Below are 26,897 nucleotides of genomic sequence, written 5' to 3' on the forward strand. Positions count from 1 at the left end.
AGGGAATGTTAGCATCACATGCAAAGAGCAGTATATATATACTGCTTACTATTTATTCTTTTAAAATTACCCCCTAATGTATGTGACATATATGAGCTAAGATAATATTTATGTGGGACTCTTCATTTTTAATTGTCTGGAAATTAATTTTCCAAACACAGTGTTAGCATTATTTCAGTTCTCCATGCCTGACATAGTATATGTCTACTTGCTTGTGTACTTACTATCTACCTTCCCCCCCCCCCCCCCCGAAAACGAGCTCCACGAGATCAAGGACTTTGCCTCTTTTCTTCACATCTCCATCCCCGGCATCTAAAATAGTGTTTGACTCATGATGGGTAAAAAGAAACAATCCTGTCCTTTACTAATGAAGAAAGAAAAAAGAAAAGGAAAAAAAATTGGACTTAAAACAGTTTTCATGAACAGATCCAATATGCAAAAATGGAACTGAAGTTTAAAAGCTCTTTTTTTCCTGAAGCTCTACTTCTGGGAAAATCGCGGCTGCCAGCTTAGATGGTGGTTTTAACTGCCCAGTTACAAATTCTGCACAGTTGTCCATATTGGCAAAGCTCAGCTTCCTTAAATGCTGTTGGATCAGTAAGGAAGTGGTGATTTTCCTTATTGATTTCATGCCAGTTCCTCTTTTGTGAAAAATCCCATGTGCTACTCAATGGAACATGGACAATAAAAACTGAACATCAGGGCCAGAGTTAAGTAAGTCACTCGTGTTCCTCTCTAGTCAGGTGATGTTAAGCCATTTCTACTTTCAGTCTGCAGTGTTCAGCATTTTCCCCTTTAAATTTAACAGTGATTATTCCCCCAGTGGTTTGCACATATGCTCCTTTTGATCTGTGAAATAGCTCATTCCTGGATGAACTTTAAGCTCTGAAGTAGCTCATATAAAATACTGTTTATGAATCGTGGGAGAAATGTTTCACAATCTCATTACTCCAAAATGGTTGCTCCAAACCCCTGTCTCCAAGGTTCCTTTTTTTTTCCCAAGAGGAGAGAAGAAGAACTCCAGGCCACAGCACTGTGATAACTATAATAATCATACTTCCCATGGATTTTACTCAATAGTCTTACATAGGCTACAATGTAGGAAACGTATCGTCAGCGAATATTTACCATGAGCACGACACTGTGCCAAGTGCGTAGACTACCAAGGGGATGAGGTAAGGTTCCTATCCTCTGGGGCTTACAAATTAGCTGGGGAGGGAAGACACAAACCACAAAGTGAAATTAATAGTCACAAATGAACGGCATGGTCAGTAAGTGCCACACAGGGTGACTGGTCAGCATTCCTAGAGGAGATGGACTTGAATTTGGACCTTAAGTGGAGTCTAGAGTGAGAAAAGTCAGAGTGGTGGGAACATTTATGGATGCCATTGCTAGGAGTCCCACCTGGCTGAGGTGGAGGTTGTGGCAGGTAAGGAAGGAGATGGATTGGGGATGGCCTTGAATGCCACTCCAAGGACTTTGGGCTTGATTCTGTAAGTCAACTGGAATTGTGAAGAGTTTTTGAGCAGAAAGTTATGTGAGCTAAACAATGCTTCACAGAAACTTAATCAAGCAGGGATCAGTGCAATGAATTTAATTGGGGATGTTTCAGAATAGACATAATGAGACCCTGACCCAGGCTGGGGACAGTAGGATACCTCCATCCTACGGTACATTTCTGTGAATACTTCTTAGGGATTCCTGTAAAATTGTGCTCAGTGTGCTTAGCTTCTCCACGCTCTGAGTCAGTAGTACTGTGACATTATTGTGTGCATAGAGCCCCATGGTTTGTTCATGGAACAGGCCCAGGTGTGTTCTATGTGCAGACTTCAGAATCTAGGCAACTTGCAGGATAAAAGCTGGGAGGAATCTTGGCGCCTGCAAAGTCCATCTCCTCAGCTTGTCTCTGCAGAAGCTGGCCCTTGCCCAGTTCACACGGCTCATCAATGGCAGATCCAAAGCATGACCAGATCTCCTTACCGCACTCTAGCAAGATGTCCAAAGCTGGTCCAGATTCTGCTTTGAGATGTGTGTGTGTACAAATTCTGGCAGAATCCAGAAGTTTTTGGCCCCCTAACTGAGAAAATTGAAGTTCCTTTCCTTTACTCCCCAGAGACCTCTACCCCTATTCAGTCTGTGCCTGAGCCCTCACTTCGTTTCTGCCACCTCCCTGGCTCCATGCTTTACTGCAACACTTCTGGCTTCTTGTCCTTCATGAGGAAGCCTGTGGTTCCTCATGGCCTGCCATTGATTGTGCTGTCCTCTTTGTCTGGAACCCTACAATGCCCCAGCTTAGGTCTTACCACCTTCAGGAAATGCCCCCTGGCCTCAGCCCCTCCCCTAGGCAGACTCAGGTCTTCCTCCACAGAGCTTCCACACTACATGCACACAGTTCTACACTATGTCTCCAGGATGTCTTATAGTCGTCTGTTGATGAACCTGCCTCCCGCCCTTCAATTCTGAGCTCCTGAAGGGCAGGAGCTGTGGGTCTGCATCATTGAACAGCCCACATCCCAGTGCCTGGCACATACTAGGAATTTAAATGTCTGATGAGTGAATGAATGAATGAATGAATGAATGAATGAATGAATGAATGACATTTGCCTTCTGGATGCATTCATTCATTTAATAAATATTTATTGAGCAATTACTTATATGCACCTCAGTAGTCACACTTAAATGTCAAAATATACCAGTGTACTCAAGCTCCAAATTATGCATGCATCGATTATGTATATAGAGTGTTAACATGCACACGCAGCAGGGACTGCGTACATTACCACACATACCGGAGCTAGCAAATGCAGTCAACTGCGTGCCAGATGTCCCTGAAATTTACAAAGCCCCAAGAACCAAAAATGACAGTTACCTCCATAAGCCCACTAAAAGAAAAAATGCAAAAGAACAAAAGAAACTTGAGCAGAAGGAAGTGGCTATGTTTTTTTTCTGTGCACTGGAGCCGGGGGTGGGGGAGATTCATCAAAGCCTTCTAGGCTGGGCAGGTTCATGTAAGTCTGAGTTCCTCAAGGGTTGGCTTTAGAAGCTGTTAGGAAAATTCATTGCCATGCAGGAGTCAGGGGACTGGTTTTTATTCCGCTGGAAATTGTTAATGGGGACTGCATTAGCGGCCCCTTATTGCTTTGCCTGATAGAGAGACAGCAGGTTCACCCAAGCAATTCTGGAACCCTGATCACTGCCAATTAAGGGAGCATTGTCTGGCTGACACAATCAAGTGAGTATAAATATATTTATTGTGATTAGAATGGGGAAGGGAGACAGCAGAGAGGTTGGGGCAGAAGCTGCCACCCCTTTCCTGGCTCCAGCTTGTATCAAACTCTGTGTCTGTCACCGGGTGCTCAGTAACAGCAGTCACTGGCTTTCTAAGGCGGAAGGCGCAGTTGAGAATTCAGAACTAGAATTGTTTTTCCCAGAAGGGGCCCTGTCTCTCCTTACTTTTCTCCTCTCTTCTTCCCTTTTTTCACGTTCGCTTCTGCAGAAGCCAAACAGGGAAGAGAAACCAGATGCCACGTTGATCACATTTTAATTCTGCCCTGTCAACCATGCCACCCCCACTTAGCTTACCTGCAGTTCAAAGTGATCTCGGGGAATAGTGCTGAGATGGGACTCACCACCCTCTCTGCCTGCCTGGGTGTACAAGTCTGCTAGGCGTGGGGTCTGTCTCCATGTGGACTTGTGGAACTTTCCTGGGAATATCTGTGATGTATCTCAGAGCCGGGGTCGAAAGACCCTGATAAAAATAGTCACCTGCAGTGGACCAGATATGGAAGGGATTTCTCACATTTCAACAGCTAGAAAAGGAGGACGGTGTTTAAGTCCCATCTGGTGGCATTCTTGTCTGACTGGAGAGTGGGGTCTGTTAAAGCATCTGCACAGATTTCAAAATGAAGGCATCTATTCATCCCCAGACAAATGGCCGAATCGCGTTGTTATAGAAGCGGTCAACGACTGAATTTCAACTCGTGGCTGAATTTGAACTCCAGCCAACGCAGGGCCAGTCCATCACACATGTGACTTTTCTTCTCTCACCCTTGACTAGTGGATAACAGTAGTCATAGAGCTGAGCTGATTGCAGGTACTTTCCTCAGCCCTCCTCGTGTGTGCTGCTCTGTTCCGCACTCTAGGGCTGAAGATGCTGCCCACCGACTACAACAGAGTGAGGAACCCCCTTCCCTGGGTCCTGTTCCCTTCAGTTTGTCTTCACAACTGCAGATTGCTCTCAGCCTGTCTTCTGGAGTAGTTTAAATACAATTTTATTACTGGTAGAACAGATACAGTACGCAGCCATATAAGGGAAGGTGTAGATATGCAGAATAAATAAGGGGCCCATTCGGAGAAACGTCATTTGTAGATATCACGCAGCCTAAAGACATCTGACCACTCTCATTCAGCCTGTTCCTGCTACATGTTTCCTTCCTCAGCTGCTCAAAAATTGTGAGGCCAAAGTCTTTTCACGTAGCTACCAGAAATATGTATTTCCTTTGCTTTTCAGGTCATGATGGACGAAACACTTCTTTTTTCTGTCTTCTACCTCTTGCCAGCTGTATTGTTTTTGGAGAACTAGAGCTCATTTATCTCCAAGGAAGAAGGAAAGTCATTCCATATTTACCCGTTAACAAATTACCACTTACAGTGAAAATACAGAGGAACTCTCTCACTCTGCGATAAATGGGGTCATCCATCTTGGTTGAGCCTTGGCTGATGGACAGCCACTGTTCCCTTTGAGTTGGCTTAATTTTCTCTTGTTGCATTTTGTTGCTTCATAGCAAAGAGAATTCTTGGTTCTTTGTTTGATTCTGCTTTTGAGGAATGGACCTGTCTCCTCTGGGCTGTTTGTTTCATAAGCTGGCTGGATTAAACCCCTAACATTTATTGAGTAGCCTATTGTGTTGGGTTCTGTGGGTTCCTCTGAAATCCTCCCTGCTTGAAAATTAGATGAAGTCGCTAATCTGAATGCTAACTCCCTTTTAATCCATTGCTTTTCTGCTGTGAAGGTGGGGGCCTGAAATAGCCATCGACCAAGAGACAGTGGGATGTCATACTGAGCTTAAGCTCTGTAGTCAGCGAGACCTAGGTTGTTCAGCAGTGCAGTCTTGGGCACCTTGAGTCTCACATTCTTAGTTATAAATACTGATGGGAACAACAGAACAGTCTGTTTTTTGCTGTTCTCCATAATGAGATAAAGCCAAACAGACAGTGAAGAGCCTGGTCTAACTACTTGGTACAAATTACATATGGCTGTAAGAAGGTACTTTTGGCTTGAGCATTTAGTGGTGTATCCAATGCATGCCACTCAGTTAAGGAGACAAACCTCGAACACACCCAGAGCTCTTGTCTGGTTGGACACCACATCTGGTATCATTTTGATTGTTTTTATTCAAGGTACTTCTCTCTAGGAAGTGGCAAAAGGAAGACAGCAGTCCAGTTAACAGTATTGTACCCGTGTCTGTGTCCCGGGCTGACACTGTACTATGGTGATGTAAGATGTCACCAGGAGGCAGCAGGATAACGGGTACAGGGGAACTCTCTGCACTATTTTTGCTATTTCCTGTGGGTTTATTATTTCAAAATTTAAAAAAATTTAATGACAGAGAATATAAATGGGTTGCAATTAGGAGATGAGTGCTCATCTTGGTTTAGTCCCTGTCTGGACAAATATTTACATTTTGTTTACCTCTTCCTCCCCTTTTCACTTACAGACTTTGTGAGCAGTCAGATGTAAGAGCTAGGGCTCATTTTTCTATAGAAGAGAAGAAAGAACTAGAATGAGCCAGGAGAACCCCTGCCAGCTTCTGATTAGAAGTCCTACTTCCTACCTCTCCCCACCCCCTTTACCTCCACACACTTACCTTCTGTATCCACATTCACCTGTCGGTCCTTCTCATTCAAGAGGAGATGTCTCACCTGCTGCTACAAACTCCTTCGCCTGCACAAGGCATCCATCCCCCTTCTTGCTGGCTCCAAAGGCTCAGTCCTTCAACATAATCTCCCCTTGTAAGTTCCTTCTTACCTGGTGTTTTACCACCTGTATGAGAATGGCTCCCAAATTTATGTCTACTCAGACTTTTTGCTGAGATCTACACCTACATACTCAACCACTGACTGGGAATCTTCTGCCTACATGTTTCACATTTCAAATTCCTTCCAATTTATCTTTTCCTATATTCCCTTGTCTCTGAGAAGTTTGTCGCCATCTACCGTATTGCTCATGGCAGAAATATAAGAGCCATTCCTAGACCCATGCAGCCCAATATGCAGCCTTTAGCCACATGTGCTGTTAAGTACTCAAATATGGCTGATCCAAGCTGAAATGTGCAGTAAGTGTAAAATAGACACCAGACTTGGTTCAGAAAAAAGAATGGAAAATAGTTCAATAGTATTTTACACTGATTTCATGTTAAAATGATAATATTTGGGATATAGTGGGTCAAATAAAACAAATTATTAAAAATAATTCCTTTTACTTTTCAATGTGCTACTAAAATATTTAAAATTACATGTATGGCTTGCATTGTATTTCTATTGGATAGCGCTACTCTAGACTTATCTTTCAGCCACTCCCAATTGGCCAAGAAGTCACAGTGATTCTCTCAAGTCAAGACAAGGGACAATATTAGTTAAGTGCACAGGCTGAATTTGAATCCTGGCTCCACATTTTTTGATGCATGTGAACTTGGACATGTATTTAATAACCTCTTTGAGCCTCAATTTCCTCATCTGTAGATGCATATAAAAATAATCTTACTCCTTAGGTTCTTACAAGCATAAAATGAGATATGTGGAAAACACTTGCTATGGAGATAAAAGCATGTGTAAAGGCCCAGTGTGAAGAGAAAGAGCATGGTCTCTCATTGTCATATTTCAGGCCTTCATCATTTCTAGCCAAGACTGCTTATAATAGTTTCTCTGTGTCCAGCTCACCCTGCCCTCCAATCCCTCACACTACCACCAGATTAAGCATTTCATAATGCAAGTATCATCAATATTTTAGTTATTCCCTAACACCTTTGGGATAAAGTCCAAAGTCCTTGGCATGCTACGCAACCTCCATGGCCTGCCTTCACTCGATTCACCAATCCCATCACTGCCAGTCCACAATGGCCACAGTGAACCAAATGAACTCCCCAACTCCTATTTGCACATACCATTCTCTCTATCTGTGATGTACACGCCCTCTACTTGTCTGCAAGACTGAGTTTACTTGTCACCTCATTTGGGAAGCTTCCCTGGTCCTTCCTGCACCTGTGCCCATCCCAGGCTGGATTAGGAACCACTGCTTTGGGCTCCTCAACCACTTGAGGTTTGGCTCCATCATCACCCTGATCTCACTTGTCTGATTGACTGATCTGTCCTTCCTACAAGACTGTGAGCCAGGTGAAGCCTAGGATGGGCTCTTTAGTCCACTCTGGATCTCACTGTACCAGGCACAGTGCCTGGTACAAAGTAGGGCCTAGTAAATGTTTGTTGAGCGAATGCATAAAGTATATAGGAGATACTCCTGACAAAAATAAGGGCCATGAGAGCCCAGTAGAGTCAAGAGACAGAAAATCTGAAGACTAGCCCAAGGAGAAATCACTGCCTCTTGACCATGCAGACAGAGTTGGGAGAGAGAGAAAATAATCTGGGCAAGCAGTCAGTAATGGAGGATTTGAAGTGAAAGACTAAAAAAAAGACTAAAAAAAAAGGATCGTGAATAAAACAGAACCACATTTGGTACTGCTGGTGGTTTAGTAACTTCCTCTACAATGGTTCCAGGAAGAGACAGGCCCTAGGAAGGCACAGATCGTATACAGAAAGGACGGGGTATCAACGACCGGTTTGAGGATTGTTTGTCATGCGGACTGGGTGCATGGTGATACAAGCAAATGTCAACCTGGTGACTACGTGATGGGACTAATAATTTACTGGGGCTGCTGCCTAGGAATTTTTTACTGTGGTGCAAATGCCAAGCATGGAAAATTTTGACAAGTTATAGATATGAGAAAGCAGATAGTGAATTTGAGAATAACGACATGAAATGCCAGAATAATCACGAGGGATATCTGAATATGTAAGAGGGCTTAGAGGCCTCCTGCTTTACCACAAGTTTGGATTACAGGAAAATTTACTTACAAAAACAGAAATTTTAGTATATAAAGACCACTTATCAAAACCCGTGGTATTCCAGAGTGCATACTGATAAAAGGAAGCCTTTTGACCTACACAGTATTAAAAAGAACAAATAAGACAAGAAAGGTAGGGAAAGGAAGTAGGATATTTTGAAGGTCATAGGAAACATAGAAAATATGTACTTCTGCGCGCAAACCCTAACCTTCACAAGAACACCTGAAGGCTTCATCCCAAGACCTCAGGTCTCACTCCACAGATGAGCCCACTTCCCAGCGTTCATGTAGGAGATCTTGTCGGACAGGCACTGTGTGAGCAGAAGGGGCAGCAGCAGCAGGTACAAGCAAGACAAGGCGATGAAAAGATGGAATGATTCCTTGCCGTGGTTCTTAACACTTTGAAATTTCCATGGAGAAGGTAAAAATTTGAGATATATTGGAAAACTATTTGTTGTTTATCTGAATTCAATTTGAATTGGGCACTCTATTTTATCTAGCAGCCCACCTTGGTGAGGTATGCGCTTTCTCATCCATGCCTCCCGAGAGCCACCGTATGTCTCAGTCGTTAGCTATTGGTGCATACCGTAGCAGTAGCTAACAATTACTGAGTGCTCACTGTGTGCCAGTACCATGCTAAGTGGCTTAGATAGATATTTCACATATTCTTTACAGGAACACTATGAGGCAGGCACTATTAATATTTCTGTTTTAAAAATAAGGAAACTGAGGCTCAGAGGATTAAATAACTTGCTCAAGGGGTCACCTAGATAGCTAGTGGTAGAGCCAGGATTTTACCTCTGGCAGCCTGACTCCAAAAGCCCATGTGCTTGCCTACCTCAGTTGACATGGCCACAGCACCAAGCCAGGGGTAGATGCATTGAGTCCCCAGAAGAATAATAGAGTGAGAGCACAGGATATGAAAGGCAGACCCTGAGTGAGGCCTTGAAGGAGCAAGTGAAGTTAGACCAGGTGCCTTTGTTTAAGTTGGAAAAGTGTGCCCCTAACTTTAGACAGATGCACTCCCATACCAGAGTGCACAGCCTGATTAGAAGAGCACCAGGTGGACTTGAATCCCACCGCAGTCTCAGCCAGGGGCCCTTGTACAGTGAGCAACCTGCACAACTGTACATGACAGCCTGAGTTAGATGGTGGGAGAAAAACCAGTGCAGAGGCAAAGATGTACGGGGGGCGCTTAGAGAGTAATGAGAAAACATTTACTAAAGCACACTGCATGGGGTATGTGGTTTTCTGAAGTCAGTTTAGAGAGGCAGGATGTGGGGAGATTGCCGAAGGCCTGAAATGACAACAGGAGGGTCTTGAGTGGATCTGGGAGGTAGTGGGTCGAATGGGAAGATGACTCCAAGAAGGCGTGTGTCACAAAGCTTCAACACAGGGGTCTTTGCTCCATCAAGCAGGAGGAGTAGGGTGGAGAGAGGCATGGTAGGCAAGAAGACAGCAGCCTGTTTAAAAGACATCAAAAGGAAACTCAATAGCCTGGAAAAGAGGACAAGAAGTAGGGAACAGAAAACACGAGAGGGAAAGTGAGTGAGAAGATGAATTTCTCCCACTTGGCATTTTCCCAAGTAAGAGTTGGCCCTGTTCTGATTTATTTTATTTTCCTAGGGTAGACTGGCATGTAAGGAAAGGGCCACTTGCACAGCACAGTGATTTTAGCCAGGCTTTGGATTACATTTTTCATGATACCCTAGAGAACAAAATGCAGAAACAGGCGGAAGGATAACTACTTAATCGGGTGGGTTTGGAGTTGATACTCAGAGAATGTTGACTCATATGTTAACGACAGCCTGGAGGGAGGCTAGGTAAGAAGCTGAGCTCCGAGGTAACTGATTGGCTTGTGATCACGCAGCTGGTGAAGGAAGGAGTCAGAATTCAAACCCAGCTCTGCCTGACTCCAAAGGCCATATTCTTTTTATTATGGAATAAAGACCAAAAAGGCATTAGGTTTGCATATGAAAAAAGAGTTGGGAGAGATAACCAGAGCGTAGGAATACAAATCCATGTCCAAAAGGACTGTGGCTGACGGAAGAAACAGCCAGGGGGCAGGGCAAAAACAAGATGAATGTCAAAGAGATTAAATGTGAGGCTCCCATTTTGGTTCCCAAAAATCCCCTGCAGAGTAGAGAGGCCTGGCTTCACCCCTCTTGGTGGGGAACAGTTGTGGTTTTGTCATAGTTGCTGTTGTTAAACTCCCTAGCAGTCAACAGTATAACGCATCGTTAGAAATCTGCTGCACAGATAAAGTAATTAAATAGCCCTCTCCTACTCAGTCCAGCTCAGACCACATCTTGAACACTGGGTTCAATTGCAGTAACACATTTTGAGAAGAACATGGAAAAACTGTGATGTGACTTGAGAATGACCAGGAGAGCAAGGAGTCTGAACCTTGTCACACAGAAGGTTGTAGAGGACCCTGGGGGTATTTAAGCCTATAAATAAGAAATTGGGACTTCGTCTTCATATATTCAGTGTTTTTATTTCTTAGGCCAGAATTCAGACTGAAAATTATAGTGGGACATTTTGGTTCACTCTAACAACTCCTTCCAAACCCACCCCTCTCTGTGCCCATTCTCTGACATTGCAATAAATTAGGGAAAGACTGGACCAACTTTTGGGGTCACTGCCAGAGAACCTAAGATTTAGGGCCCTACTTGTTCAAAATTGGCAATTAAAAAGAAACAGAACTACTTCAAACAAGATAAATATAGGTGTTAGTTTAAGCAAACTCAGATTAATACCTAAATTTCTACTTGATGGAAGTAATTTACACTATCATTCCTCTTATTGGCAGCATCTTACTACCTTTATGAGATGACTTAATATATAAAGATGTAATTATTGCCAACTTTTCAGGATAGACATATCAAATTAAGCAAGGTAAGCTGTTATGTGAGTTAATATTCACTTTTGTGAGTTTTATGACCAGTGAACTGAAAAATGACCCACATTCCAATAATAAATGGAGGCTTGGGAATGTAAGTAAAAGTGACAAGAAGATTAAAGTAGTTGTGGTCTTGCAGTCATCTACTCCACCCTTTCGAGCTTTGGGCAAATAAGAATTAAGGCAGCACAGACGGTGAGGGAAAGGGGAAAGGACTCTGAGCGTATTTGCAGCGTTTGGGAACGATATTACAGCCCTGGTGATGACAGAGCAAGACCATGGAGGCTTTCAAATTTATGATAAATGAGCCACGCTTCCCGAGCCCGAATCAGTAAAAGCAAACACGAAGTGAACAGAAGGGGAGAAACAGAAAAGAGAACATAAAGGCACTGTAATGTCCTGGTGATACAGTTGAGGGGAAATTGTGATGTGAATAGAAAATAGGAAGTGAAAAAATAAATGAAGCCTGGGGATTTGCCAAATGTCTGTCTGTCTGTCTCCTTCTCACCTTCCACTCATATCCACCACCACCCCATCCTTCTTATGGGGCTCATTAGATAGTTTCTGATTCCGGGTGGGTATTTGTAAGGCTTCACTCACGTTGGGGTTTTGACAGCAGGATTCATGGTGTCTCTGTAGACAGTTGTCATTGCTTTAGCAAACATTGAGGATAAAATGAGGAAATGCAACTGACCTCTTAGTGTCTCAGCAGAGTGGGACTAAGAGAAACATCTCCAGCAGCATCAGTGGGCTCTTTCTGTTTCATTTTTGTTGTTGTGTTGGATAAATGTTTTCTTATGGTGTCATTTTTAAAAAGAAAAGTGGAGGAGATTTGAAAACAGAAGCATTTTAAATACACGTTCTTTCCAGTTGGATTCATTGTGAGTAATGTTTTGAGGAGAAAGAAAAAGAACTTGAAAAAAAGCAGAATATATTGTGGAGACAGTTGATGGTGGGAAAGGTTAGAAAACGGAGGGAGGGAGGGAGGGGGGAAGGAGGGGGGGAGGGAGGGAGGGAAACTAACACTGAACAGAAAGGAAAGGAAGAACATAGCAGTAGCGTGTGAGTTTATTAGCTGAGATTGTTTCCATTTCTGCAGTTGCCTTCAAGCACATGATTGCCTGGTCTGAGGTCATCCCAGTTTATTGTAGTCTTTGCCTCTATGACGGAGGAGCAATGGGCTTGAATTTTGTGGGTATGTGAGAATTGTTGCCATCAATTGCTTGGCTGAAGGATGGCTGCCCAAGAAGGTTCAGGGGCCCTGAGCTAGTTAGTGATTACGGGGAACTTGTGCAGGACTCGCACCATTTTGCCAGGACTGGCAGAGCACTTGATGAAGCAGAGAGCACAGCCTTAGGAGCAGCAGACAGGTACTGTCATCTCTCGCCTCAGTTTCTCAGCTATAAAATGTGAATGTTAATAACAATAATAATCCATGTTGCAAAGGGGGACCTTTGTGAAGCCCTTGGCCCGTGATGGACCATGTGAATACATGGAACTTAGGCTTAGCTGATTGTTTCTAGACTTAGGTGAGGCTTGATCGTGTACTCTCCCAACGAGGCTGCCCTAGGGCTTCCTGTTTAAAGATAGCTACACAGTGGCTGTGCTCTGGGCTGACAGCAAGGTTTAGAAGCCAAATCAGTTCTGTTTCTCAACCTTCCATTTCTCCACTTCCCTTCGGTGAGCACCATCTTTTCACTCACTAGATTGTCTTGATTACAAGAGCTCTGCACCTTCCGATGACTTTGCAGCCAGGGCCCAGTGGCGAGGAGAGAGAGGCTAGCCCTAGCCCAGGGTGAGTGAGGAAAAGCGGGGACTTGAAAAGCTGAAGAGAAGTATATGTTTGGTGGTTATCACTTTTCAAAAACAGTTTTGAAATTTTTTTCTCTATGAGAAAGGATGGTAGATAGCAGAGATGCAGAAATGCTTTAGAGAGAGAAGCTAAACTGTTGAGCACCAGCGAAGAGCCGAGCATTCTCTACCCTCTTCCCTGCAAAGCTATGGGGTGAGGATTATGATTTGGATCCCTGATGAGGAAACTGAGGTACGGAGAAGCTAAGTCTCCCCACCTACCAAGTAAGACCTGAGATTTGAAACCAGATCTGTCTGACACCCAGGTCCCGTGAACCTCCACAATTGCTAGCAGCCTCACCTTGCAGAGTGGCGAGTTAGGAAGAAAAGGCTAGAATGTGCTTGAGTTTGTTAGAACATGTACATTACACTTAAAGAAAAAGATAGTTTTCTTACAAAATTTGAAGATAAATAAGATTTTATGTGACATGCTTGGAACTTAGAAAAAGTTGTTTTATGAGCCAGACTGGTGTTGATTAAAGAAGAGTGAGGTAATAAATAATCAGAAGAGGGAATAAAATATTGTATGTCAACTGTGCTTTAACAAAAAATAATTTTTAAAAAATATATTTTAGCTGATTTTTAGAGAGACAGGAAGGGAGAGGGAGAGAGAGACAGAAACGTTGATGAGAGAGAAACATCATCGATCAGCTGCCTCCTGCACTACTCCCACTGGGGAGCGAGCCCACAACCCGGCTTGTGCCCTGACCTGGAATCGAACCATGACCTCTTTGTTCCTGGGTCGACACTCAAACCACTGAGCACCACCGGCCAGGCAGCAAAAAATAATTTTAAAAAATAAATCAGCAAAAGGAAGAGCGAATGACCCTTCGTCTGGGCATCGCTCAATTTACAAGGCTGGGGAGGGGAGGGGACCTGCACAGGGACAGACTCCTGATTTGTTCCCTTCCTCTTCTATTACTTCCCCTCACTATCCTGCTCTCCCCCCACCCCCCAAAAAACCAAAAAAAAAACGTAAGCAGGAAAAGAGGAGCTAATTTAAAAAGAAGACAGCATCCTGGAGACCAGCAGAATCTCCCTAATCCACAGTGACAGACAGACAGGGACCTGCAGAACAGCAATTTGATTAAATAAGGATATATAGGATTTAGAGGAGCTCTTCAGTTGTGTAAAGCTGGTCTGTAAGTCTTTGAAATATATTTATTTGGCTTCCAAACCTAGAAACCAAGTGCCTCCAGCTGGAGAGATGGTTCCCATTGGGAAAATGGGAAGAAATCTCACAGCAAGGCCAAAGGAAGAGACTGAAACCCTAAGAGGTGGAGAGAGTGTGTAAAGCCAGCCTCACTGAGGGGGTCGATGGGCCAAGCCTGATGTCCAAGGAGAGAACAGCACACCTCTCCTGCACACATTTCCTGTTTCACCTGAAAAACCCTCTGCCCGTTAGTTACCTGTTACTAGAGACAGCTCTGTTGCTCCTTTCTGGGGGCAAAGCAACCAGAGGATGAATGTTATGTGGGGGACACACCTGCACAGAAAGATGGGGAACGCCCTGACTGCTTCTTTCATAAGCCACCTCCTGTGGTCTCCAGGACCCACATCAGCAGATCAGCATCAAGGGACTGCTGTTCTCACACAAGCTTTGCAGGGCCCTCTAGTTCCATGGGTTCACCCACTTGTCATGCAAGGGGCTTTGGAGGGGGAAATAATGAGTTACCTGGAACAAGAGGAAAGTAAGAATGCCCTGTGTACATAAATACCTGTAAAGTGGAGGCTCTCAGAGAGTGCTAAAATCTCAGCCAACCAACCAGAAATGGTTTGGTGGGGTATATTTCACTTGTCTTGACTTACTCTGGTTGCAATAAAATCAGAAATGTTTATATCCGATGGAGAGAGCACCTGCAGAAACAGGCCAGGTCCCCCTGAGAAGGCCCTTTATTCCCCCGGGATTCTGAACCCAAAAAGAAATGGTCTTGCTCCTGACTTAGGAGGTCCCGGTAAGCATAGGAACTGTTGGTTGGAAATCTTTTAAAGCAGAGGCCCCTGAAGGCCACTCCCAAGTACGTGGCTACCTGCAAGCTTGGTTGTAGCTGCCATGATTCAACGCCCACCTCACCCTCTGCACCTGGCCACAGAGCTGAGTCTCCGGAGACCACAGAAGAAGGATCTTACTGGAATAGCATTTGAGGGTCTCTATTTTAGAGGATGAATTAGAGGTAATTCAAGAGCAAGCACAGTAAAAAACAAACAAACATATATGCCTTGTTAGACATTCAGGGAGAAGGTTAACATTTCCAACATGGCGAGCTGGTTAAGAGATCTCCTTAAGCAGGGGTTCGGCTGGGTTAGAATAGAGCAAAAGTGTTGTCTTCTGAGATCCCCAAATGAGGCAAGGCCAGCCCTCGACCTCTTGGCCACACTCAGCCTTTTGCTTTTCTTCTTTTCCCGAACAGATTTGTTTGGGCCTCGAGAAGGCTGTTTAAGCAGTGGCTGACAGGTGCATTACAGGTAGTTGTTTATCCTGTGCCTACGAATTTTCAAGGTTAATGATTTGTGTTGAAACCCCTACTGTATGTTTTTCTTTTATCGTAACCGTACAGGTGTGACTGGAGCCTTTCTGCCTCAGTTTATCACCCTCTACTTGGCATTGGACAGAGGGACAGGGCACTGAAGTAAACCAAGGCAGAAAGGCTCTGGCCACAGCCTAAGATTCAGACAAAAGAAAAACACACAGTAGGGGTTTCAACACAAGCCATTAACCTAGACTCAGAAGCAGGAGTGAGGGACCAGTCACTTTGAGGTGAATAGGGACCGCCTTTTCAGGAGACTCAGAGGGAATTTAAGCATCAGGAAATGTGTAGGAACAGATGGCTTCCAATTCTTTTCCACCTAAGCAATTCTGTATTTTATGGGTTTTAGACTCTTTGGAATATTAAAGTTTATATGCCTTCAAATGCACAAGAGACAATGAGGACAATCGGGGAACCTGTCTAGATAAAGGTTGTGGGGACTCAAGATACAAAGAAAAGTTACAAGATAGAATTGACGATTTGGGGTACACCATTGCCCTCTATTGGATTAAATCAGACCGTTAGTGTGAGTGTGTGTTTCATTATCTCTGCTGAGTTCGATGAGAAGTCGGGGCACCTTTGAGTGGGAAATTAATTGATCCTTGTAAATGGGTCTTATCTGCTGTCCTTCCCCTAGGAAATCAATGACGGTTGTAATTCTGATGGCAGGTCGTTTATCATGTTTTTATGTTTTTTTTAAATATGATTTTTATTGATTTTTTTTTTTTAGAGAGAGAGGAGGGGAGAGGGATAGAGAGATAGAAACATCCATGAGAGAGAAACATCTATCAGCTGCCTCCTGCCCCCTACTGGGGATTTAGCTCACAACCCAGACATGTGCCCTGACTGGGAATCGAACCATGACCTCCTGTTTCATAGGTCGACACTCAACTGCTGAGCCATACTAGCCAGGCTATTGTGTTTTCATTCACTCAGCAAATATGTACTAAGGGCCTGCTAAGCACTGGGTAGGTATCATAGGGAATCTAAGAATAAATAACAGCAGCAGCTACTATGTTCCAAGGTCTTTATACACATTAACGCATAGCAAACACCCCCACGAAGTACGTGTGGTTACTCCTCTTATTGAATGAAGAAACAGGGCACTTGGGAAGTAAATGGCATATCCAAGATTCAAATCCAGGCCCATCAACTCCGAAGCCCACACTCTGTCCACTAAGCTACAGCCCTTCTCTAGATGTTTACAAACTATTAGAAGAGACAGGACATGAGTATAAACATTTATGCCAGGGACTGGCAAACTATGGCCAGTAGGCCAAATTCAACCCATCACATATTTTTGAGCACAAGCTAAGATGGTTTTCACATTTTTAAATGGTTATGGAAAAATCGGAATAATAATAATACTTGGTGGCATGTGAAAATTATATTTGAACTTGAGCGTTCATAAATACAGTTTTATTAGAATTCAGTTTCGCCCATTCCTTTGCCTTTTCTCCGACTGCCTTCCCAGCTACAACGGCACAGCCGAGTGGTTGTGGCAGAGACAGTATGACCACAAAGGCACAAATATTCACTCTCTGGCCCTTACAGAAAAGGTTTGACGACTCCCTGCCTATACTCCAAAGTGAAAGCTATATATATCAATAGGAGAGGTTTTTAAAAAGGGTTTTGAGAGTTAAGAAGAGGGAAAAGTAGCATTTCTTTAACCCAGGGTGTGATGTGCTACAAGGGTTACACAGGTGTGCTCTGTTTTCACACTCAGTGCAGGAAAATCCAGACTTTAAGGGAGGTAAATTAACCGGTAGTGATTTGCATAACAAATTTTCCTTTTCACTTTGTAAAAGGATTCACCACGGGGTGCTTTTATGGAATGGGCTTCCATATGTATGCTAATATGGTTCATTTACAAATGCTCTATTCATAACAACTTTTGGAGAACAGATCTATTGTGTACAGTGAGGCTTCCTATAGGCAGTTTTCCCTGGCAGAATAACGTTTCCCCCACCTGACAAGTCACTGAGCTGACCCTTCAGTTGCAGAGGCCAGTAAATGTTCTGCCTGCTTGTCATCTCCAGGAGGGGCTGTGCCTGACAAACAGAAAGGCCCAGCTTCCAAGTTTCTGATTAGGTGAAGTTCGGCGGCTGTTATAATGTTACATTTTTAGACAAGCTTCTCTTCCTAGCTGCAGCCTAAATCCCAAAATGTTAACTCCTCACTATTCTATCACCTTATTTGATGCGCAAGCTAAATTCATGAAAATTACATTTGTTGCTAATGTCCTGATAAATAGGCTATAAGCAATACAGTTGATCCTTGAACAACACAGGTTTGAACTGTGCTGGTTTACTTATACGTGGGTTTTTTGTTTTTAATTTCAATAAATACCTGCACAGTTTTCAATCCGAGGTGGGGAGTCCATGGATGTGGAGGGCCTACTGTATGCATTGATCTATGCCACTTGATATAGGGCACATGAGCAGCCTCGGATTTTGGCACCTGTGCGGGTCCTGGAACCAGTCCCCCATGGATACCAAGTGACAAGGGATGATTAAGCTTCCGGGGAATCAAAAGTTATACGCAGATTTTCGACTGTGGTGGGGGTCAGCACCCTTAACCCCCATGTTGTTTAAGAGTCAACTATACTTACAAAGAGTCAACTGTGTTTCTCTCTTTTTCCCCCCAAGGCATTATCTTAACTGAATTACAACATTAACTGGGGCAAGTCATATAATCTTCAAATTAGAGCTCTCCCCAGAAAAATAGGAAGTGGGGTCACTGATTCAGTTTAGGACCTGAATCCATCTTTTGATGGATCCTGAGCCTGAATCTTTAAACAGCTTTCTAGTGTTATGCAATTGCTCTTTTTAAGAGATGCATAAAGCAGAAACCTTGGCTATTCATAGCCAACTTAGGAGGAGCTGACATCTTTCAAGAAGCTTCTTGCCTGGTACCATTTTGATGGTAACTACATGTTCCTGAACACATCCACTAACCTGACTTTCAATTAAGGATTTTTTTTCCCCCAGTAAACATGTAGATTTACTTTAAATCAGTTTGGTACATGATACAGATTGATTCTGCAGTTTTTAATGAACTGAAATAGAAATTTCTAAACAGTGTCTGCCTGTGCGACAAATATCTTAAGGTAAAATAAGGTATTTTGGTAGAACTACACCTGCATGAACAAATCAGGCTAAAAAATCTGAAAAGGCTTCTATATACCTTCTGGATTTTAAAAAACCCACAAAATTATCAATGGCTCCTGATACTAAATTGCTAAAGGAAGGAGGAGCAAGGCTGTGAGTTCTGTCAGAGGAGCTCTTCTTGCAAAATCCAACTAATTTCATATTATAGGATTCTGTTGTCAGAGCAATATTCGAAATTGCAGAAGACGAGATGCTTCTTCAGCCACATTTTCACGTACATTGCTGTATGTGTGACATGGTATTCATATCTAGGTACATGACACTGATTAAGGAAGGATGTTTTAAAGAACTGTTTCATGGCTTTTGTTTTCACCCTCTGTGGTGACAATATTTTAGAAGTAGGTAAGCACTCCTGGTATATACTCTGAATATTTTTTTCAGGTTTTTTGGTGGTAAAGAAAGCTTCAGTGGAAATGCAAGGGCAGAGAAAATCGTGCCTGGGGAAGTCCTGTGTGGTTGCTGCCCTGTGGCCAGGCGGATGTGTGTCGCAGGGCTGTTAATGGATGTTACTTGCCATTCGTAAAGGGGGAAGTGAGACAGATGCAGAGGGCTGGTGAGAAGCAAGGGTAGCAGTAGGGGCAGGACCCTGCGTGGTTCTGAGGTAGGATTCCTGGATAAATGGCATTGCCGCGGGGGTTGAGGTGGGTAGGGGCAGGCTGCTGGAGGTGGCTTGCCTGTCCCTGGATCCTGTCACTTCTCGTTCATACTCTGTGGCAGGTAGCATTTCAGCCATTTCTAAAGCTGATCACTGGCAGGAAATGCACATTTAATCCATCTGGGAGGTTCTCTGAAGGGTGGTTCTGCCCTAATCTCCTCATACGATCAAAAGCACTATTATGCAGACAGCATTGAGAAGGTGCCATTGCTCCCTCGAATTCTAGGGACAGCTGCTCACTCACGCTCTCCCTCCCTCTCTCTCCTTCCTCCTTCCCTCCCCCTTCTCATCTCTCTCTCTCTCTCTCTCTCTCTCTCTCTCTCCCTCTCTCCTTCCTTCTTCCCTCCCCCTTCTCACCTCTCTCTCTCCTTCCTCCTTCCCTCCCCCCTCTCATCTCTCTCTCTCTCAACTGTTGCTATCATGTTTTTATCTTCATAATATATTTTGTTTCCCAGGTGCCGTATGTAGTGGTGGTAGGTACAGATTATAAAATAAATAGATAAATACTGAATGAACTACATTAGTTCAATGTTCTTTTTCCCTGGTGGCAATTTTAAACTTTTCAAAATTAAAACTAATGGCTACAAAGGAATGGGATATAAATTTTTACACATTTCTACAATCAAACAGGAGACCGACCCCTAGGGGTGGCATATTTAGCATCCTCTGCTGTTAGGGAATCAGAAAGTTGGTAAAGTCAGGGGAAGAATTTGCAAAGTCCTGTAATGTGAACAAAAACAAAGCATCCCCCACTCCACCCTGAGCATCTTCCTCCTACCAAACAGCATCTGAACAGATTTCATTTCACAAATGGAAATGGGATGCAAACAAATTTTTTCAAAGCGATTTTATGAGGAGTGGGCCTATTTAATTGGGTGTTTTGAGCCAGGATTAATATTATAAGCTGGGGAGCTCTGCTATGTGCCTGTGTCATTTGTTGAAAGCCAGCCACCTGCCTCCTGGGGGAAGGCAGAGAAAAGTGCCACTATTCAGAGGCAGCTCTACTTCTGCCTCAGCCCTCTCATTGAAGTGGCTTACAGCCAGCCTGGACCAAGGCCTGATCTGAGTTGCATGTACTGTAGGAAAGATCTTCCCAAGCTCAAGGTCACATCTAGAGCATGCCTTGAATATTCTTTTCATCTGTAATTTATGTGACTTTCTAATATGTTTAGCATTGCACTCCCCTTGTCTCCATCCTGCTTATTAAGGTAAATTTGCATAGAAATGGGATCTTGGTTTTCAGGACCATTCACCTGACACTTGATCTCCTGGAGTGACCAGTGTCTGCTGTTGATACTATGAGGGTGACCCACAGACACCACATCTTAATGTGGTGCCAACCAGAGGCAAGGCCTTAATTAGGGGAAGCTTTGCATGTTAAAGTAATGGGGTGAATCAAAGCAGCAAAGACATTTAGCATTCACTAAGGAGGGCAGAATATGCCTTCCTGTTGAGTGGGTCATCCTGGGTCACCAAAATTTTAATTTGCCTTAGATGGACAGATCTTGAAGAAAATGTACAAAAAGTATCCTTTTTTTTTTTTTGGTTTGGAAATCGTTTTGACTTGTGGTAGAGCTCAGACAGTTAGCGGTGACATTTTACTTTGGCTCCTGAAATATTTTCTGTTTAATATCTTTCTTTGGGATTGGTAATATTCATCTCTACAGATTGCCTTTGAATGACCAGGCAAATGTGGAAAATCAAAGAAATGAGCCCCTTGCTATCCCCACTGTTACAGTCAGCTCTAATCCCCTGATCTCAGCTGCTGTACCCTCCCACCCACGGCGGGCCACCTTACCTTATTTACCCAAATCTTGTCACTTACGCAGAAATCCCCACTGAGAGGACAATCATAGTACCAGTTTACTGATCACTGAAAGTCAATTAGGTTTGAGGGTTACTGACCTAAAGGGGTTCGGACTTAGGCAAATTTTGCGAAACATAAAAGCCAAACAACAGCTTTCAAGACTGTGTCCTGACAGTGAGCCATCTTAGCAGAGGACCAAAGGATTTGAGGGTCATGGAGAATAGACATCATATTTCAATGAGAAATTTCTAGGAGATGGGAGAGATCAGAAGACTTGTGCTGCTGCCAGCCAGGCTACCTTTGCTGAGGATAAATTCATCCCATCAGATTATTTTAAAACAAAAATGCTACTTAGCTCTATCTTCTACAACATTTTGCATCTATTAACTTAATTTCACGTTGTATTAGTTGAATGTTATGACCCCCATTTTTACAGAAGAGGAAACGGAGACTCCAAGAGGATTCGTTACTTGCACAAGATCATACAGCTCTTCACCACCGAAATCAGGTCTCGGTTCCCTATTACATCCCCACTGTCTCCTAGAACCAAAAACAAAAACAGAAACCTATATTTCATTTGTAGGCTGACCTATTTATCTTTACAAAGGTCTCCTCTGTTACTAGGAGGGGTCAATGTTTTAACTCAATTCAGAAGTATTAAGATGAAAATTTTCTAAATATACTTGGCTTACACTGTATTAATAAATTAGGAAGCTGACTAATTGAGTCTCCCAATTCTTTTTTTTAAATATATCTTTATTGATTTCAGAGAGAGGAAAGGAGAGGGAGAGAGAGACAGAAACATCAATGATGAGAGAGTCATTGATCGAGCCCACAACCTGGGCATGTGCCCTGACCGGGAATTGAACCCCGATCGCCTGGATCCTAGGTCAAAGCTCAACCTCTGAGCCAAGCCCGGCAGGGCGAGTCTCCCAATTCTAATACCAGAATGCCTTCTATTCTGAAACCATGCAGAAGGCCCCGAAGTGCCCCACTGGCCAGCACTGGCCAATTCTCTTAAATGATTCAGATGTAAAAGATGCAGTGGCATCTGTCTCATTAACATCGCCTGGTTACAGACAGCTGCCAAGTGGCAGCCTCCGACCGTGATTACAGAACAGTCTTCTCAGTGCCTCACACCCCAAGTTAGAGATGATAGCGAGCCTCCTGCCTTATCAACCAGAAATGGAGGTGCCCCAGAAATGGTGACCGGCCAAGACAGACAGAGGGAGATGCAAGGAGAGTCTGTCTCTGGCTCTCATTTCCTGCTCTTGGCTCCTGGAGATTCAGAGTGATGCTAGGAAGCAGGTCTTAAAGGTTCCAGCAGCTCTTCTCGAAAACAAAAGTCCTCAGAGTCTGCCTGTTCCTCCCTCTCGGGCCTGGAGACCACTCCCCCACCGACTGCTCAGCTGGCTCTGCAGCACCATCTGCCTCACTGGCCGCCTCCTGGCAGAAAGGTCACAATGAGCACATTCTTTTTCTTCCAGCTTCACATCGCGGCATGGAAGCCATTGCCAAGTTTGATTTCACCGCCTCGGGTGAAGATGAGCTGAGCTTTCACACCGGAGATATTCTGAAGGTAGGTGATGCAGGGGCCCAGGGCACCCTGGGGAGTTTAGGTTACTCTGGTCACTGACTTAATCTAACAATACGTGCCTTTGTTTCTTAAGAACTACACACAGTTCCTTTCATAAAAAGAAGCTCCCCTCAATCAAAAGGGCTCCTCTGAGCACCTGTATGCCAGCTACCAGGTCAGGTGATGGGAATCCAGTTGTCTAAGCCACCACCCTTGTCCTGAGATGCTCATGGCCTCTGGAGGGGGAAACAAATCCATCCAAAGGGCTGTTGTAGGTGATCCCACATTGAAAAATGGGTTTGTAGGCAGTGTGTTAACATCAGTTGTTAGGACGGAATGAAGGTGAGTTGGACTTTTTAGCGAAAACTCAGAAAGCCCATGTGGAATTGTGTTCACATTGGGATATTCTGCATGACTGGGACTTACAGGAGGAGAGTGCAGGTGGAGACAGCCTTAGAAAGGCAGCTGGAGGAGGCAGGGCTCAACAAGGGCCATGCACACCCAGCCCACACTTGAGTTGTAGCAGCCACTTGCTAAGCTGAAGAGGCCTTGGACCTCTTCCAAATTTCATGCCCCACACTTACAGACTCTGCATCTTAGCCCTGTTTTGTGCAAAGGAACACAAGCCCTTCAAGAAGCCACTAGAGAGTCTGTGATGTCAGTGCCCTCTCCTGTCCTGACCCCTCTGATATCCTGACCCCTGGCTCTCAGCAGCTCACGTTGGCCTGCCCAGCAGACTGAGGTCACCATAGTCTCACCACCAAGAATTATGCTTGTTACAGAAAGAATCTTGTCGGTACGTGAGAGGGTGACTCAGAAAGTGTCTGTGGAGCACAAACCAGGTAGAATGACTTGGTTTGGAACTTGAACATCCCAGTATTTACCCTTCTTACTGTTCTTACCCTGCAAGAATCTAGTAAAATGGTTGCAAAAAGTGTACCTTCGATATTGGAGCTTCTCAAGGTCAAAATATCCTTGGGCTGCTGACCCAGGAAAAGGTGACCTTCAATTCTTTGGGATCTTATCAAGGTTACAGAGGGATCTGCCACGTGGTGGGCAATCTCTTATCTATAGGGTATTGTGAACATGTGACTTTAGAGTGGAGGAGGGGCCAACTCCCACCCCTCATCTCTCATTGCTAATAGAACCTTGTATCTTACTTAAGTTTTCCCTATTCCCCAGAAAAGTTAAAAGAAAAACTTGCCTCAACTCTGCTTCCCAATCCAGCTTTCAATTTCTTTGCTCTCTTTTGTTGCCAGTACTGGGGTGGATTCTCTATGCTGGGTGCCTCCACCCCCTCACTTCCTATTCATTCAACCCTCTGGAATCTGAATTTCACCCCCAACACTCCCTTAAAATCCACCAGCGAAGCCCTTATGTGGAATATAATGACCCTACTAAAATGCCTGTAGAATGTGACACTGCTTACTGCCCTGCTCCTGGGTCTGAATGGATTTCTGCCTGACTCACAAACACTGTCCTCTGCTGAGTATTGTTCTTGCATGATACCTCTCAGACCCCTTTGCTAGAGAGGAGCCTGATGCAGTAAAAAGGAGCATGGACTTCGGAGCCAGATAAATCTGAGTTTGAATCCCATCTTACTAGCTGTGCGGCCTGGGCCAATCACTTGCCCCCTCTGAGCTTCAGTGTCTTCATCTGTAAGTGGAGGCCGTATCTATTTTGCAGGGTTGTGGAACGGATTAGAAGTAACGGTCCCATCCCAAAGTGGATGCTCAATAAATGGCCACCATATTATCAATATTACTCCTGCTGCCGTTGACTATTCATACTATTGCCACAGCCCTTGACTGACCTAATCACCTCCTGAATCTTCCTCCTTCAGTCATTCTATATACTAGTCTCAGAGGGATCTTTCCAGAAGACAAATCAGATCATATCACTTCCTTATTTAAAAGCATTCAGTGGTTCCTCATTACTAATTGGTTGAAATCTAAGCCATCTGGTCCCAGCCTCATCATGTTCATGTGCAAGGAACACACACACACACACACACACACACACACACACATATTTGTGTACTAATGCTCCCAGGTCACACTGCAGTACGAATACCACCCTTTCTCAGGCTCTTCCCCAGCCTCCAGATTCCCTTCTCCCCCACACACAGATTTGACAACCTCTGCTTCGGAATCCTCACTAATCCTCCCCGCTCCCTACTGCCCTGGGAAAATTAATCACTCCCTCTTCTGCAATTCCTCAGTATTTTACACGCACTTTGTTCAAGGCACTTAGGAGCCCACCTCACGTGACAGTTATTTATGGGCAGGCCGAGCTTCCACACTCTCATGTGCCCAGTGCATCCACCTCGAGTCGCTGCCCTTACCCCATGGGATCCTGGTTGTCATTTATGTGTTGGTCACTGGACACAGTTCTGTGAGGGTGGGGACTGGGTCTGCCTCAGTGTCTAGACAGCAAGAGGTGACCCTCCCTAATATGTGGTAAATGATGAATGGTTGATTCCTCCACAGGTCTTTGAGCTAACTGAGAGCAGAGCCATGCCGTCTTTGCATGTTCCCAGCATCTAATACATATCACGGCCCCAAACAGGTGCCCTGCACACATTTCTTGAATTGCTAAATTGCATTTCTGCAGGCTCGTTTGGAATTCCATCAGAAGGCCAAACTCCTCTTTCTTTTCATATTCTGTCCATTGCAGCTGTGGCCATAATGAGAACAGCGGAGATGGGCTTGCTGGCTGAGCCTCACGGAGTGTCTGCCCCATGGTGGTTAGTGGCCCTGCCTGTGGGTCTCTCTGAGTATGACTGCAATGTCTGTCCCTTCCCCCCAGAGCTGGGTAACATGCCCAGGAGCATCACAATGTTTTCAAAGCCATCTCTTGACTGACTCAGCAACTCACTCCCAGGATACTCTTTTGTGTGTGGCCTTTAGTGCTAAATAAAAGACTAAACAGACTTTTTCATTAGAAGGCACAAAAAATGTCTGCCCAGCTCACCACCAAGCCTCCCCCTCCAGACTGTGAGTTCCCCAGGGCGAAGGCCCCAGCTTATTCACCTCTGCATTCCCAGCACCTGAGTGCAAACAGCAGGTGCTCACTAGATGCTGATCACAGAATGGTGAAGGGGATGGTGAGCAGGGAACTCCTGCCAACTGGCTTGATCCTGCTGCTTCTGTGAGAAACATTTGAAAAGTCAGGAGTGGGGTTTTGTGTTCATGTCACGAGCCTAGGGTCTGCAGCTGCACGGCACCAGCCGAATTTGTCAGTCTTTCTAAAACAAGTCCCTTGACCCAGCCCCTCTCTCTGCGCTTCTGTGGTGCATCAAACCTGACCCCATTTCTCCCTGCTACAGCGACCTAAAAGCACGGAGTTAATCCGACGTCACCAACTTCAGCCTTTCAGACTGCTGCATGCCTCCCAGAGCTGCAGTTGCATCCCGTTTTAATTTCTTCCCGCCACACATTTTGTCTGCTTCCCGCATCTGACCTAGCGTCAGGCCTGCAGCCCGGCAGTGTGATCCGATTGGCAGCGGTACGAGAATTAAGATGCAGGATAGTGAAGCGTCAGACCTGTGTTTAGGCTGAACTCCTTGCTCAGGTTTACATGATGGGGACAAGCGATAGGGGAGCCGAGTAGATGGAGAGATGAGAACAGGAAGCCTGGGGCCCTGAGCCAACAACGGCAGGAGGAAACCACCTCCCCCCAAATACGCTTTGCAGAAAGTGGATTTTTTAAAACCTCATCTTCTTGACACCAAAAATAGCTTGTAAATTCACCTCCCTGGGAACACGATCTCAGGCAGACCGAACGCCAGGTGGTGGGGAGAAGTGGCCGGCATCGTGCGATAATCTTTCAGCTGCTGGGGAGGAAGATGGGTGTGAGCCGCGATTACTAAAATTACAGCTAGTTTCAGGTCAGAGAACCAAGCACAAAGTGTGGCTCTTACCGTGAGGAGCCAGTTTCCAAATGGCCTCTTTTACCTCACCCCTGCTCACTCTCCTGTTTGACATTTGCCATCCAGGCCAAACTCCAAATCCCCCTGTGATGGGAGGAAGGAATTCTGAAGCCATAAAAGCAGGGACATGGCACAGAGTGAAATGTCCTCGTGTCCCTTCTGTGAATACCAGGCACTGGTGCCGAATTTCCTAGTTCTTCTGACCTAGATTTTCTGCTCCCCCCACACCTCCCTCGGCACACACATACCCGCACGTCCTTAGTGATACCAACAGTCACATTTGATGTTGGAAACTAACGTTTTCTTTTCTCAGCAATTCTAGAACTCAAATATGAGACACACTTTTATTTCTTCAGA

General features: G+C 44.6%; 1 protein-coding gene across 2 annotated transcripts in view; it reads left to right on the top strand.

Moving 5' to 3' along the window:
* The window catches only part of GRAP2 (GRB2 related adaptor protein 2), a 61,568-nt gene that overhangs the window by 19,785 nt on the left and 14,886 nt on the right, over window positions 1-26,897 (top strand). The window contains exon 2 of one of the 2 annotated variants that reach the window (XM_081129266.1): window positions 22,521-22,612. In XM_081129266.1, coding sequence (XP_080985392.1) covers window positions 22,535-22,612 — 78 coding nt within the window. In that variant the 5' untranslated portion in view covers window positions 22,521-22,534. Of the gene's footprint in view, window positions 1-22,141; window positions 22,613-26,897 lie in introns of those variants that run through there. The other variant, XM_081129267.1, reaches the window with a different exon arrangement.

Source organism: Miniopterus schreibersii (assembly GCF_964146895.1).
Source record: "Miniopterus schreibersii genome assembly, chromosome: 2".
In the NCBI taxonomy this organism is placed as follows: domain Eukaryota; kingdom Metazoa; phylum Chordata; class Mammalia; order Chiroptera; family Miniopteridae; genus Miniopterus; species Miniopterus schreibersii.